At 37.9% G+C, this 16,126-nt stretch overlaps 1 protein-coding gene across 1 annotated transcript; it reads right to left on the reverse strand.

The window, feature by feature from the left end:
* Positions 1 to 349: 349 nt before the first annotated feature.
* Positions 350 to 8,372, reverse strand: LOC139710476 (uncharacterized). The gene is made up of 4 exons (XM_071622395.1): positions 8,234 to 8,372; positions 7,083 to 7,175; positions 4,401 to 4,534; positions 350 to 3,187 (listed from the first exon to the last, which is right to left on the reverse strand). Exons 1-4 carry the CDS (start codon positions 8,262 to 8,264, stop codon positions 2,864 to 2,866), a joined length of 582 nt encoding a protein of 193 aa, XP_071478496.1. The 5' UTR covers positions 8,265 to 8,372; the 3' UTR covers positions 350 to 2,863.
* Positions 8,373 to 16,126: the final 7,754 nt, after the last annotated feature.

Below are 16,126 nucleotides of genomic sequence, written 5' to 3' on the forward strand. Positions count from 1 at the left end.
AGCAACAACAAATCAATCTGTGCATTTCCAAATCCTTGGCTTTCATGCACATGCATCATAAATTTGCTTTTCCCGAAAGAAAAAAAGATGGAAAATATTACATATATTACATTACAAAAATATCATAAAATTTTTCAGTGCACACTTGGTCAGATGTTCAAAAGGAAAAATGTACCAAAAATTAGCATTCTTTAAGATTAAATTAATGATCGGCGGCCAAGATCTGGGGGGGGGGGGGGGGGGGGCTACAGATAAATATAGCCCGGGCTACATAGGGTTAACAAGAGTCCACAATATCTTATTGATTGAAGTTATTTTTGAACATTTTGTTACCATTTACCAAAACCATACATAACATCGGCTCTACAGGTCTAAATTACTTGAAAAGAACATGCCTTGGTGCCACGTACTTCCTCGAGTCTGTGTTTGACAAATTTGTCATTAAATCTAGTGGTTTGTAGTCAACAAGTTCCTTTTGATTCTTGACAACATGACCACGTGGAAAACTTATTTCTACTGTAAAGGCATGATAGTGTGAATTATAATGCAATGTATCTAGCAAGAGAAGTACAAAAAAAATGTCATTGTTGTGTACAATGATATGCTCTATTTGACCAAACAGTGGAAGCTCATCGACATCATGGCAGACCAAAAGAGACAACTGATAATGTGTACCATACACTTTAACCCAATTGGCATCAAAGACTTCAGAAGAGAGTTCCTCTACTTGGAGTTTCTCTTGCACAGTCTGTCTAATATTTTCATCTAAATCTGACAATAAAAGTGAAGTACCTGGCCCAACCTCGAGACACTCCAAAGGATGGTTTGACTGAAGATGGAACGTTAGTGCTGTCTGATGTTTCTTTGCAAGTGATTTACATATGTTTTTGTAATTACATACAGATTCTGCAACACGGCCAAAATAGTGATGTTTCGCTTCGTACCGCATACACCATACATGTACGAGTGGCCCAACTTCTCTCAAACATGTAGCATAATGCACCATGAAATGATGCTTTGGCAACAACCTATTGGCAGGAAATGTTTTTTGAAAGTGTGTGTGATGTTCTTCAGTGAGAACAGACAACTGGGCTATCAAGCCTGCTGTTAATTGGGGAGCAAAAATAATATCCATACAATCTAGTAATCTTAGCAGCAGTTCCCAGTAGACGTTTCCTTCTTCAATGTCATGAGCTATGATGAATGGAAGATTTCTTATCAAGCACCAAGCCTGCATTGCCTTTTGACCCACATCATTGCCAGCTGTTCTCAGTTTAATGTAGGATGGTTTGTTCTTGTTATCTGTACGGTTTAAGCAATGGCTGGCAACTCTCTGATTCAGTTCATCATGGGTCAAGAGTGGTGGTTGCCTTTCATAGATGAATATTCTAGTACAAGTTTCAGCTCATACTGAACTATGCCTTCCAACAGATCATGCATTATATCAAGTGAAAAATTTGTCAAGATATGAAAGTAAATACAATCATTCAATACAGTTTTTTGTTTAACTCCAAACACATGTGACAGTGTAGTTTGAGCTTCAGCTTCTTGTAAATGTTGCTCATAAGTCTGCCTGGTGCGCATTTCCATTAACACCTCTTTTAATGTGTTCTGCGCCTCTTCCTTGCTTGTCACACACAATCGACAGTAATAATTAGCAGAAAAGCTCTGTACAAAACCAAACAGGGCATTTGCACCTAGATTATCAGCACTAATTTGAGTAATGGTTCCCCTCTTCACAATGCCATTAGGAAGAGTAATGCCAACTGTTGACAGAATGTTAATGTCTTTCACAATATGCTTGAGAATAGCATTAAATCCATATTTTTTGGCATCTTCAGCATACCACAGAGCTACAAGATTGATATTGGAAAGAATAGAATTATACTTTGGTGGCAGATTTTTCAAAATGAAATAAAAGGCACCTAACTTGTGAATTTTTGTTTTTGAACCGATGGGGTTTACAGTTTCAAAGTCATCATAAAAACAGTGAATTTGTAGGGCATTTTCATCTTCATGGAAAAGAGGGATTTTCTCAAATTGTGCACCATCACAGTAATCTCTCATTACACCATCAGTGCTCCTATGGTCATGAGTAGCAAAATGCAATATATCTTCATTGCTCAAAAGTTGCTTTAAAGATTCTAAAATGGGTATATAAACAAAGGTATCTTCAATAGCAATCTGTTCATACTGCTTACTTCTTTTATTTAGACGACTTTCATACCGGATGCTAACTTTATTTCTTGTGGTTCAACAAGTCCAAGTGTTGCACAATATTTCATCCGCTTATATTCTGAGTTCAAATTTTCAAATGGCTTTTCAAGCATAGCAAAATGCGTCTGTATTTCTCTATAAGCTTCGGACTCAATGGGCAGTTTATGTTTCAAGAAAGTAGCCTTAACTGCCGCTGATGCACTTTTTACTACATCACCTACAATCAAACTGGTTGATTCCACGATGTCATTTACAACTTTTCCAGAGTTTGCACTGTTTGCTGAAAATTTTGAAATTACTTTTGCACACTGCCTATTCAAATCTTCAGCGGATAAAATGTCATCTTCTGCATTTATATCCTGATCTTGATCACTGTCGTCATTATCATTACTGTTTCCTGCAAAGCTCTCTTCGAATGATTCACCAGCTTTCTCATTTTCAGTAAACTGTTCTTGATTATCTGGCAAACCAGATTTAAGGTGAGTCTGCAAATGCCCTCGAAATCCACGAAAAGAATAAAATGTTCTTGCACAAGCTCCCTGTCCACAGATTAACACCTCTTTTCCTCCTTCACTTAGTCCATGACTTAATCTTAAATGTTGCACCAACTTTGGTATTGCAAAATTTCTCTTGCATTTGAAGCAAATCATGGTGTGAATAATTTGGATCTTAGTTCACGCACTCTCGGTGATTCGCGGGAAACTCCAACATCAATCTCGAAAACAGCTGTCTGGATGAAGGTCCAGAACTGATGAAGAGACTGGCAGTAATGCAAGCCAAAGACAAAGTGCGTCTTGAAGAGTTCATCTACTGCTCCTTCCACCGTACGGGCACCACATGGAATGGCCTTGTGATCGACAATGAGCAAGTAACTGCTGATACAGGCCTTAGAATTTCCAATTCCAAGAAGGAACGGTTGGCTCTGGGTCTGTTTGGTGCCATCCAGAAAATCTTGAATGCTCCCTCCACTCTGTGTTTGAAACAAATTACATGTACTAGTAAACGATGAAACTAGCAGTTACCCTTTTCCCACTTGTTAATTCTATCAAAACTCTATCTTTATCATCACTGTTACCATCATCATACATACATACATATATAGTGGGGGGATCTGGATGTTTTGTGGAAAATGTCTGCAATGTGCAAAGTAGCACAACGTTTTCTGACTTTTTTCTCAATTTAAGAGGCCTGATTAGACTAAAGGCCACCGCATTCGATATGACTTTCTGTCACACAACTCAGCGACTTAAGATCTGAAATAAAACAGAATATACGCACTGTTTATTTCATAAAATGATAGTCGGCAAGTTGTGCGACCAAAGATTTGTATGATATGCAGTGGCCTTCAGGCTGCATGTTGCAGACTATCAAGGCTTGGCTGCAAGTGATGCTCCATCATAACTCTTGAGCAAATAGGAAAAGTGCATAAATCACAGGGCTTGTGCATGATGGTGACATCCATGTGCAGCGTAGTCTCCCCTATAACTTGTATCTCGCTCAATTCACTTTATGGTTAATGAACTGAACAGAGATATACACTGTAGCTACATTCTTCAACCAGGACTTTGCACAGAAAATTTTATAAACGTATAGAGGTAGGCTGTAGAGGCCTGGTAAAAAATGCAAGTATTTTCAAAGCAGGTTTTAAGTATCTGATTGAGAAGAGTCTTTCTAATATGGTTGAGTCATTTCAACTCACACAAAAGGAGACACTGTGAAAATAAGGATTTTAAAATTTCCTTCACAATTATTTTCTTGCTGCAAATTTGTAATCAATTTCCAATATCGAGGCAAAAAGTACTGACCTTTTGTTTATTGATATAACTCTACATTTAGGGCTGTGAAAATGTCACGCTGAAACATATTCCTAGTAGGATTGAAGTATGGCAACCCTGTTTGCAGTAGGTCCATCTCGTTCTAGCGCATTGTCACTCCTAATAATCTTAGGATAGGTTCAGTTTTTGAACAGGCCCAAAGTTCTTGAGCACCCTCTTAGTCCAAGCCAGTCTAAGCACATTCATGAAATTCTTAGATAGACCATTGCTACATCTACTCCCTGTGTACACACATTTAGTCAGTTTTGGCAACATTTTCTAGAATGCAGTGAGAACATGCAAGGTGTGACGAGGGTACTAATAACATTATTTATTTATAGTCCACTTTTATACTGAAAAGCTACATACCTTCTGAAACTGAATAATCCTTGAGATTGCTGAGGAAATGGATACTTTTGCTGAGGCAGCTTTAGACCTCCCTTGGCTTGCAGGAGGCAACAGGCACAAGAGGAGGAGGATGGCAGATGTACCAGAATTCCATCCTGTATTTCAAAATGCAAAATAATAAAATCAAGCAGGCTTTCTAGTAGATCATGGTGAAAAAGTAGGAGAAAAAAAATAGGAGCTAAATTTCAGTAAAAGTAGGAGAAAAGTAGGACATGCACTTTTTTGTGAGTTTTCGATCAATACTCACCTTGTAATGAAGAGTCAAACTCACTGTGAACACCTGAAATGATTACTCACTGAGTTACTACAGTTGCATGTAAAATCATTTACCCCCCCCCCCCCCCCCCCCATTTGGACACTCTGGCAAAACAATTAGTAACAATACACATGCAGATTATTCCTAAATCTTACAAGTGCATGGTGAGCAGATACTTTATTACAATCACATGTATCAGATTAGTAGTCATTGATTGTCTATAATTAAAAACCTTGATCATTCATGCATGAAGAGATGGTCCAGTGAGTAATTTGTGGTCATTTTCGGAACTTGCTGTGATCACTGAAATGTAACTTGTAATGCTCTGAATGATCACAGCTTAATTGTTCCCTTTTTGTAAAAGATTAAAATATTTTTTTTCCTTTAATAAATATACAATTCTTGTACTTCCATGGGCTCTGTTCATTTTGACATGAATTAAACTTTGAGTTATCAATCTCATTGGTAATTTCTGTACAAACTCATTGAAGGCAACTTTTACTCAACATTCATTTAAAGGGGAGTTTCAGTAGTTGTCTAGAGGGCGCTATAGCAATATAATTATTTTGAGATTTGAATGGGAAAACTCTTAGGAAAACTGACACAGAATAATCCAAGGAGGGGGCACAACAGGAGTTGTCATAAACAACTTTCATTCTTTACTTATAAAGGTATCTACACACAAAACAACTTGACTGATCTTCTTGTGGATCTGGAGAAGAAGATGTTTGAAATTTTGAGAATTTTGCACCCTGGGGGCCCTCCCCCTGGGCCCCCATGGGGCTACAGTTATCATTTGAACAACTCTACCCAACATAATGATTCTCTGCAAGTTTGACTAAAAGCCGACCATTCGTTCTGCAGAAGAAGATGAAAATATAAAAGTTTACAGATGACGCACACCGCACAACGGACAAGGGACGGCAGACAAAAACGGATGGCAACAGCTCACTTGAACCTTCGGCTAAGGTGAGCTAAAAATGATGCACATGGCCTCGCATCATTTGATCTTTTGACCCCTAGATGACCTTTCACCTCATCATCCTCATCAACTCACATCTGGTAATACCCAAGGATTATTTGTTCCAAGTTTGAACAAAATTGATGCAGAAATAGAGAAATGAGAGCAAGTTCAACAAAAGCCTTTAACATTTTTCTAACACAGCAACAGGAAAAGTGATTACTATGTCAATCTCTGCCAGAACTTTGTTCAGGTGAGACAAAAAGGAGGGGGGGGGGGGCACTGAGTGAGGGAGTGAAGGGACAAAGCAGGGGGAGTGTGTGGGAAGGGGTTCTGCCATCAGAATAGCAGAAATCAAGCCAAGTGTATAATAATATGGACGACGTCCAAAGCAGTCGTCCAATGTCGAGTAATTGAAAACCGTGCCAATATGGACAGTATTCAAAATGTTGTCTACAAATAATCAAGGGCAAAGGTCAAAGGTCAAGGTCAAAGCTTGAGGTCACAGATCATTGCCACGTCCATAGGTATACATATACCAAGTTTGAAGTTGTTTCTCCAAACCTTTCTTGAGATATTACGAGAAAGAGCTATTTTCATGTTTAATCAAGGTCAAAGGTCAAGGTCAAAGGTTGAGGTCAAAGATCATTGTCACCTCCATAGGTATACATATACCAAGTTTGAAGTTGTTTGCCCAAACCGTTCTTGAGATATTGCGAGAAAGATCTATTTTCATTTGTTTTATATAACCCATGTGACATTGAATTACCTTTGATCTTTGCCTTTAAGCTCAACCTCAACACAAAAATGAGCTTAATATCAGGAAAGTCCTAAAGGATACCGATACCAAATATGAACTTGTTTGGTTAACTCGGAGCCAAGATATAGATCGATGAAAAAGTGGATACCAAATTGTTGACAGACAGACGGAGAGACAGACGGACAAATATGACGGCATAAGGTCTTTCCTTTGGACGACTTAAAAATGTTAAAAGTTAAAGTTAGATGGGTAAAATGCAGGGGAAGGTTTGGAAGGGACTGCCCCATCTAAGGGTAGGGAAAATTTAGCAATTGGCATCTTAGAAATAAACTTTTTCTGATGCACATTTAAGTGAGTACAATATACTTTCAGAGTATTGGAAATTGTTTTTTGTAAAAAAAATCCTATGGAGTGAAATAACTAGATGAGGGGATGATCCGGGAGGGAGTCCCCTCTCAGGGTGGGGAAAATTGTGTATGGCTACTCGAAAATAAGCTTCCTGGCCCACATTTGTGTTGTGTTTATGTGGGAGTGTGATTATGCTCCATGAAAAATTGACCATCACTAGAATGTTTAATGATAAGGTTGGTTTAATTTTAACTTCTGATGACACTTCAGACTCTTTATGAAATTAGAGGGTGCATTCCAGGGAATGTGCAAAAATACCTTCTTTGTTCTGGTCAGAACTGTCAAAAGATGACAGGAGCTCCATGACTGTCAAGTTTCCATTCTGCTTCAGAAGTTGTCGAGCAAGTGCCACTGAATGATTGGAGTAAACATTTACAATAGGAGCAATTCCTTCCCAAGTGACTGCTACAATTTTCGAATTCTTGTACACAGCAAAAATGGTATCAGATACATAGATCAGAAAACGTTGCGCAAAAATTTGTCCCAGCAATAAGAATGAATTCCTGCCATAAATTATTATTATTATTATTATTATTATTTTGGTTAATCATACTTCATGTACAATGATTTGTGTATTCCTTTATTAACAAAATTCATGAAATGACTTATTGATTATTCCCCTGTGTTTCCCATTCTCATCATAAATAGCGAGACGGTAATATCCGGCAAAGACCAGTATTTACCCCACAGTATTTATCAGCTGGGGCCAACCATGGGAAAAACAGCACTCGTGTCATATGCTACTGTTGTAAACTTTGACAGAGTTGTCCGCCCAGATTTGAAATACGTAATCATACATTTATAGCATAAGAATGCTAGGCACAACAAATAATTAAAAAGGCGTACTATACTAGAAACACTGCAATTACTAGATCTTCTTGAATTAGGAGTAAATTTACACCAGCCAGGGACTTGGTGATACCAGGGAGATGGCCACCTCCCTGGTAATACCCAACACCGATGAACAATGATAAGTTTCCAGACTTTTGTAGATTCTTTTTTATGTAATCCTTTGGACAGTATCATTCAACTCAAACATCACACCAAAATGTTTTTTAAATCAAACATTCACAATATTGAGGTGTCTTCAAGACACATGTAGGTCCAGGAAACTGTGAGCCGTACATTCATGAATAAATACCATCCTTGAATGGGTAGGACATATAGATAGAAATTTCCAACAAATTTCAAGATGATCGCATTGAAAACATTTCTGCAAAAATGCAAGTTTGCAATGCTGAAGACTAGCTTCCTTTGTCTTTAATTTGCAATGAATTGTTCATTTTAACACAGTGGCTGTATCCAGTAGCACCTTTTGCAAATACAGAGAATGTTCAAAGGAACATTCCTATAATTGTTCGCATACTGCTTACTTCTCCAGAAATGTAATGCTCTTATTAAAAACTTACTGGACCATTCTTCATCTTCTTTCAGGACCATGAGGCTAACATCAGGCTGGCTGGTCACAATATCTCCCAATACATCATCGTCGATACTAAAGCCTTCATGTTCATCCACTAAAACAAGATCTTCGCCATCTCTGATGCTGAATTTTCTTCTGACTGTAAGGGGGGGGGGGGGGGGTGGGGAGAGAAAAACTATTACAATTTACAAATGTAATAAAAAATGACTTAAGTATACTTTGCAGTTTGTATGGTTTCATGACAGGATAATAGCTACAGTTGTAGTAGCATTATAACTTTTATACCGCTAGTGTGTTTGAACATTCTGGCAATTTTCAGTGTTTTTGGGAAAGACATTGACAATTTTTTAAGTATATGATGTTAATACAATGACACATATCTCATTTATCACATACTTTATCCCCCCCCCCCCCCCCCCCCGATTAATGCCAGTGGAATGACTGGTTTTGATAAATTTTTTTGACATCTTCTTCAGTAAAAATGTAGAAAAGCTTAGGCCTAAAGGAGTCGTTCGCTGGTGCTCTAACCCTATTGACCTAGAGACTAGCTCTTGGACTAGCCTATTCTGGTCTAGAGGTAGGCCTTACTGCCACCCCAGGTGAAAGAATTACATAGCCATGCAATTTTTTGAACCCGGCTGTGACAGTATTAAGGCCTACCTCGATAGACCAGGATAGGCTAGACCAAGTGAGCGGCCCCCTTAGGGCTTAAGCTGTCCCTACATTTTTACTGAAGATGTCCATAAAATTTATCAAATCCTATCATTCAAAACATTCAAACCAAGAACTTTTTTGTAATAACAAGGTGGTTCTCGAACCATGGCCGGCACAAGTCTCGCCTGATTTTGCAATCAATAAAACAAGTAACCTTTTGACCCCAAGATGACCATTGACAATATCCGTATCAACTCAAATCTGATATTAACCCAACTAGGATCAATCGTTCCAAGTTAGAACAAAATTGATGCAGAAATAAAAAAATGAGAGCAAGTTCAACAAAAACTTTAACATTTTTGTAACAGACTAACAGACCTATCATTTGACCTTTGACCCCCTAGATGACATTTGACCTCATTAACTCACACCTGGTATTACCAAGGCCGGCCAAGCCCAAGGATCACTTGTTCCAAGATAGAACAAAATTGATGTAGAAAGAAAGAATTAAATGAGAGCAAGTTCAACAAAAACTTTCACATTTTTGTAACAGACCAACACTACAGACTAATATTAAAGTAACAAACAGACCAACAGACTAACACTAGTAACAGACTAGCTGCACAGACTAGCTACAGACTACACTATACAGTAGCTACACACATACTATTGCAAAAGCGACAGCGTTGCACCCACTACAAGCGGAGCACATCGGGAGAGCACACCGATTATCCAAGAAGATAATGTAATTTCTGTAGACCTGGACTAGACTACAGAGTCTAGATCTAACGTAAAGTATAGACACCTACCACAAATAGAGAAATAGTTATCATCTAAAAACTACAGTAACACTAGACTCTATGGCTATAGATCTATATGCATTGTATCACATAACATACCAGTAGATAAGGTTTCAATTGTAGTTTTGTACATTTGCACATGATATGAACTCCTCTTGCCAAACAAAATTCGCTTATAAAGAAGTATTTTGCGTGGTCCCCAGGCTCAAGGCTTCAAGTTCAGGAAGGCTTGGTCCAAGCCCAAGGCTCGTTGTAGCAGTTAGACTCTAAATTTAATGGGATGATTTAGTTTCTAACGTTAGGACCTACTAGATTCTAAGTCTAGAAAACTACCTGTAGTCTGTAGACTAGGATAGTAGGAGAAGTACTTTTGGGTGCAACGCTGTCGCACGCACTCTAGCTGCAGCTCCACATGCTCCACATGCATTAGCAGTATTGTACAGTCGACTCATGACAAACACCTGAAAAGCAGGTACCGTACACTTACTCAGTTCAAAGAATCCTACGATGTCTTCTGGATTTAGTGGCAGCAACTTTCTGATTCGGCGATCTCCAGAACAAATCTTTGCACTTATCGGCATGATTGTGCTGTTTAACTGCTGATTAATGAGGATATTATTGAGTCGAATTTTCATTACCCGCGGCCCGAAGGCGAAGAAAACCTCATCGATAAAAAATGGCCTTGATAATGCATACTACACATAACATATGCATGCACCGCGCACACTGTACACAGCTAGCTAGCTAGCCATAAATGCCGGCCAGCAGCGCGATCCGAGAGCGCAGAGCGAGGTCACATGACAACTTTCGTCCAATGATTTTGCTCGAATTCTCTGACTTATGCGCATGTGCAATTTCAACACCAATTAATAACACCAAAACTCTAACATCAACCTGTAATTGAATATTTCGACACCAGTTGGTGTGATTCTTTCTGAACGGGACCTAAAATCAACACCAAGAGTGTTAATATTTTTCGATTCTGTGCTGGTGTTAGATATTTAACACCCTAGTTTTTGCAGTGTAGCAAAAAATGATGAAAATCTTGGTTGTTCATTTTTTGTCAACTCATCCCATCTCAAGCCAATCGATATCAAGGTGGTCTTCAAGCAATGTACATACAATTCTCAATAAGCAAAACCTTATCAAGCGAAGCAAAAGTGTAACATCTATGTAAATAGAAGTAAACTAAAAGCCACTGAGCATTTATGAATCTACGTTACAACTCCTGTTTTAACAGGTCAGCGTAAGAAATAGATTTTATATCAACGTATCCAACTTCAACTCGAAACACACAAGCAAGCAAAGGAATTCAAGAAACATTTTTTAGTTTATAAGTAAAGTAACTAATGTAGACAATAATATCCTTTCACGTTACAGTCATATTGCCAGTATGCCGATTTTTTTATTTATTTATTTATTTATTTTAAGTTTCAGTCGTGTTTCCTTTCTTTCTTCTGGTATTTTTGTCTGGAGAGTCTAATTCTGCCATGTCTATATACTCTTTGTTGTCTTTTCTCTCTATTCTTTTCTTCAGTGGGCCAGGAGTGGCTGAAAATACTGACGATATTTAACTTTCTAACGTGGCCAAGGACTGCATGTAACTTCTCTTAAAGGGATAGTACAGTTTTGGTTGAGATGAGAATTTGGGCTTTTAAAGTTTTGCAAGATACCAGAAAACACTTATGATATAGCACAGAGCATACCATTTTAAGAGCATTTCAAAGTTTATTTGATGAAAATCGGGTTTGGAATTACTGAAACATCCAAAAACAAAATAAAACAAAGCGATCGTTCCAAAGTGTGGGTCCCACACTTTATTAGAATCGCTCTTTTTGGATATCTCAGCCATTTCAAAACCAATTTTTATCAAATAAACGTTGAATTCCTCATAGAATTGCATGCTCTTTCATATTTCATAAGAGGTTTCTCATTATCTCACAAAAAAAATGTTAGAAACCTGAAATTAGGTCTCAACCAAAACTATACGATCCCTTTAATACCTGAACAATAAATGAGTGCTAAGAAAGTACGTCTGCACATGCTGCAACCACTGTCAAAAAGTGTTCCGTATTTGATCGAGTGCCGGTCGAAGCGTAATCGAGTTTAGTCGAGTATCAATTAATAGCAGTCCTGTATCGGTCGTATAGCGGTCGAGTTATTCGTGAAACTGATGAATCCTGGATCGAGATGATCTGAAATCAATCGTGTAGCATTCGAGTATAACTCGAGATGATCGGGAACTGAGCTCGGGGGAAAATCCGTCCCGACCACACTAGATTTCTATATACGATCGATTCCCGATCAGCTCGATCTCTTCACGATCACTACCCGAGCTGTTGATGTTCGGGCTTCCTACTCGAATATTTTGGACATGTCCAAAATTATCGGGAAGGAAGCAGGAACGATGCCGATCAAGGTAGATCGGCCCCGAATACCAATGCCGAGCGAGCCCGACCAGGCCAAAAAAGCTTGATCGGGATTGATCGAGTTGATCTGATCGGCAGTGGGAACGTACCATATAAGACTTAACTTTTACTTGTTGCATATAACAAAGAATATTCTTGAAGTTTGATTAAAAATGTCCCATACGTTGGTATTATTATCTCTCCTTTTTTCGGGTTTAATCACAAATAGGCCTATCTAAAATTGGCAAGAATGGAGTTAAGTCATTTTGCAATTGAACTCTTCATTTATTTTGCTGATTTCTGTCTTTACTTGATTCTGATTAAAGGATGAGTCTGTCGGTCGAGACCATTACAGAGCTGATAACTTTGGGAGTGGCAGAAATAAGAATTCATAAAGCTACTTGCTAACATTTTACAGATTTACAAAAAAAAAAACAACTGTAGTGCGTATACAAAGTGTGAACTGTCTATAGTTTTAAAGCTGTTTCTATAATAAAGCACCACAGTGATGGCTTATTGAGAAAATACTTATTATTAGTGATATCTCCTTACATTTGGGACTTTATTGCTAAATTTGTGAACGGTACTAGGGTGTTTTGGGATTTAATTGAACTCTGCAATTATGCATCAAATGTGGGGTTTTTTTTCAATCCCTGTTCACAATGTGAAATAGCTGCTTCATTGTGCATGCAATGTAATTTCACAACATGTTAAAGTTAAATTGGCTTTTCTCAGATGGTAAAAGTATGGACAACAGAAATTGTGGCAGTGTAATCAAAATGAAATACTATAATGAAAATGTAAAAGTTTTGGCATGCCGTCGATTTCTTTTTTCAATGGCCTCGCCCTAGATGAAATTCATTGCACTCTGTATACATTAAATTTAATCCAATTTGACTTTGTGTGGAATGGCCTATTACGTATTAACTATGCATGAATTTAGGCTACTGCTTTATGGCTGTAGGCCTATCCGTCAACTGATTATTCTTGGCTATGGGACCAAAGAAATCGAAACATTTTAAAACATCATGCAAAATCATGATAATGGAATACAAAGCGATGGACAGCCTTAAAGGGAGGTACAGTATTGGTGGAGATGAGAATTGGGCTTTTAACTTTTTGTGAGATACCAAGAAAACACTTAAATGATATAGTATAGAGCATACCATTTTAAGAGGAATTTAAAGTTTATTTGATAAAAATCGGGTGTGGAATAGTTGAAACATCCAAAAACAAAGTAAAACAAAACGATCGTAATAAATGTGGGTCACAAACTATAGGATCGCTCTATTTTGGATATCTCGGCTATTTCAAAACTAATTTTCATCAAATAAACGTTAGATTCCTCATGGAATTACATGCACTTTTATATTTCAGAAGAGGTTTCTCATTATCTCACCAAAAAATGTTAGAAACCCGAAATTAGGTCTCAACCAAAACTGTACGATCACTTTTATCAATCAAGCTGACTGAATTTTTAGAAGAGCGCCATCATTCGTTGAAAGAACGCATAACTTAGGGGTGTTATGCAATCTCTTTGGTGTGATGTAACTGACTGCGCAGCCTGGGAGAGACGTGCACATAACACCGGTAAAATATTTATGCCCACGCACACACGAATACACACGCATGTATAAGCACACACAAGCATATTGTAACCACAAGTTGACACCATGAAATTCATGTTACATGACTGTATACTCCAGTAAGGAAAAACAAAACAAACACAGAAACAGAAAGAAGAACATATGTGTATTAAACACACACACACACACACACACACACACACACACACACACACACATACACACACACACACACACACACCCACACACACACCCACACACACACACACACACACACACACACACACACACACACACACACACACACACATTCGTAGGCTGTATAACGTACCTACCGTAGGCTGTATACCGTACCTAACGTATAAGGCTGTATAACGTACCTACAAGAGGCAAACAATATCAATGAACTGCGACTTCATCAGCAAAGCCGAAATTTGAGAACGATATTTATAGCCACTTCTGAGTTAATACACACGATGACAATTACGTTTTTTCCTCTCTCTCTCTCTCTCCCTCAGCAGATTAAGGTTTAGTTTTAGTTTCCAAAGCAACGTAATGCATAATTAATGCATAATAAGCTGCCTGACTTAACTACTAGAATTTATCTATCTTATTCAAAACAAAGAATAAGTTTGCGTAACATAGAGATGACACTGTCTTATAAAGACTTACAAATAAATCGCAGTTCTTTATCTATAAGACGGGGCCCAGCCATCACTCCAGTAGGTATACATAAAAGTAGCACAGAAACTATATGTTTGGGTCAACAATTATTGAGCAGTGGGCTGCACCCCTCACGCATCTCTTGAGATTTTATAACTAGGATTGGGTGTACTATATTCTTTTTCTATATAGCTAATGGGAAAATTAATGCCGATTCGCAGATGTGCGAAAGTCGCGCAAAGCATCATCACCATTCATTTGCATGTGTGATTGGAAGTGAGTGATAAAGTCAGTAGTTTATGAAGGAGTATAGGCCTTATTGAACTTCGTTTCTTTTCGATCATGAACACAAACACAAATCATTTTATTCTCTTTGTTAGATTGTATCATACTTTGGATCGAAAAGCTATCCTCTTATACACGAGTAAAAGAGCTGCTATGATTACATGCAATTCCATCTATTTCAGAATGTTGACATGTTTGATATACTTCCATTTGACATTTTCCACAAATAGTAACCCCCGCCCCATAATAGTTACGTTTGTAGATTAATAGATACTTTATTTTCTGCATATCAATAAATCAATCAACAATTCAATATACATAAGGCACATAATCATCAGCATGTGGGGAAATATACAAAGTAAATTCAAAACTGAGTCGTTTGACTTGCATAAACAAAGATATGAAAGGAAAATAATGATATAATAGCCTATACAGTCTGAAAATCTATTCAGCGGGGATTACAACAATTACAATTATGGAGCGATTGTGCAGAGGGCCGCCATTGTAAGCATAGCTTGAAAAGATGGCCGGCCCGAGGAATAGGGACGTATTCTAGATTCGTAACAATACGATACAATACAATACAAATTCTGTTGCGAAGATAGCAGGAGAAAATAAACTCTGATGTGTGATGGTGGTGAATGTGCGTGCAAGTGCTAAAAAGTGCTCAAGGGCATGCAGATACGCTGGAATATAGAATAACAGAATTGGTTTGTTGGAAGAGGGAACAATTATATAATATTATAATATACGATATTGCTATTGGGAGACCAACATTAATCATATAAATTATTAGTTTTTAATTCGTATTGAGTGTATACTGTATAATAAAATGTGCTTCTTTAAGTTTGCTTTGAATGAAAACAAGGAGGCACACTGTTTCAACTCCTCAGGAAGACTGTTCCATGTATCCGGACCGTGATGTCTGATCGACTTTTGAGCGAGTGAATCATGGGAACGACGGGTTGGGTATGAGTGAATATGGTCATTGGTTACTGAAGGCATTATGAAAAAAAAAGGTAATAAATTTCGAATATGTTTATACATAAATATGGCAGTTAGGTATAAATGTATATCATGGGCCTTTAGAGTGTTTAGAGTTTTAGACGTTTTTAGAGTTCTAGAGTTTTTAGCGTTTTAGACGTTCAGCCGACGTCACAAATTACCTCCCTGCATCATCGCGCTTTGTACGGTCACTTCTGTATTTATGGTCCCTCCACCGTAACTTGCATCGCGTCCACAACATGGCTTGAATAATTCTTACCTCACCCCCCCCCCCCACCCCAATCCTCCCTTCCCAAATTTTGACATAAACTATGAAACAAAATATACACTGCGTCTAAATTTCGAGTTTCTGGTTAGAGGTATATGGGCCTCGGCGCTTCCAATAGACACATCGAGGCTGCGTTCCTCAGTGAATAATTAAATTTGAGTCACTTCTGTCCGCTTTAACTAAAAAAAAGTAATTATAAAAGTATATTAG

This window comes from Diadema antillarum, unplaced genomic scaffold (genome assembly GCF_040938485.1).
Source record: "Diadema antillarum isolate AM-2024a unplaced genomic scaffold, OU_Dant_1.0 scf00000038, whole genome shotgun sequence".
Taxonomy (NCBI): domain Eukaryota; kingdom Metazoa; phylum Echinodermata; class Echinoidea; order Diadematoida; family Diadematidae; genus Diadema; species Diadema antillarum.

Excerpts from the sequence above, each read along its gene's own strand:
- LOC139710476 (XM_071622395.1), bottom strand. The coding sequence starts at position 8,264 with ATGGTCCTGAAAGAAGATGAAGAATGGTCCA. Across the intron at positions 4,535-7,082 it reads TTCTGACCAGAACAAAGAAG|GATGGAATTCTGGTACATCT; the intron begins GTATTTTTGCAC and ends TTTGAAATACAG. Across the intron at positions 3,188-4,400 it reads GGATTATTCAGTTTCAGAAG|AGTGGAGGGAGCATTCAAGA; the intron begins GTATGTAGCTTT and ends TTTCAAACACAG.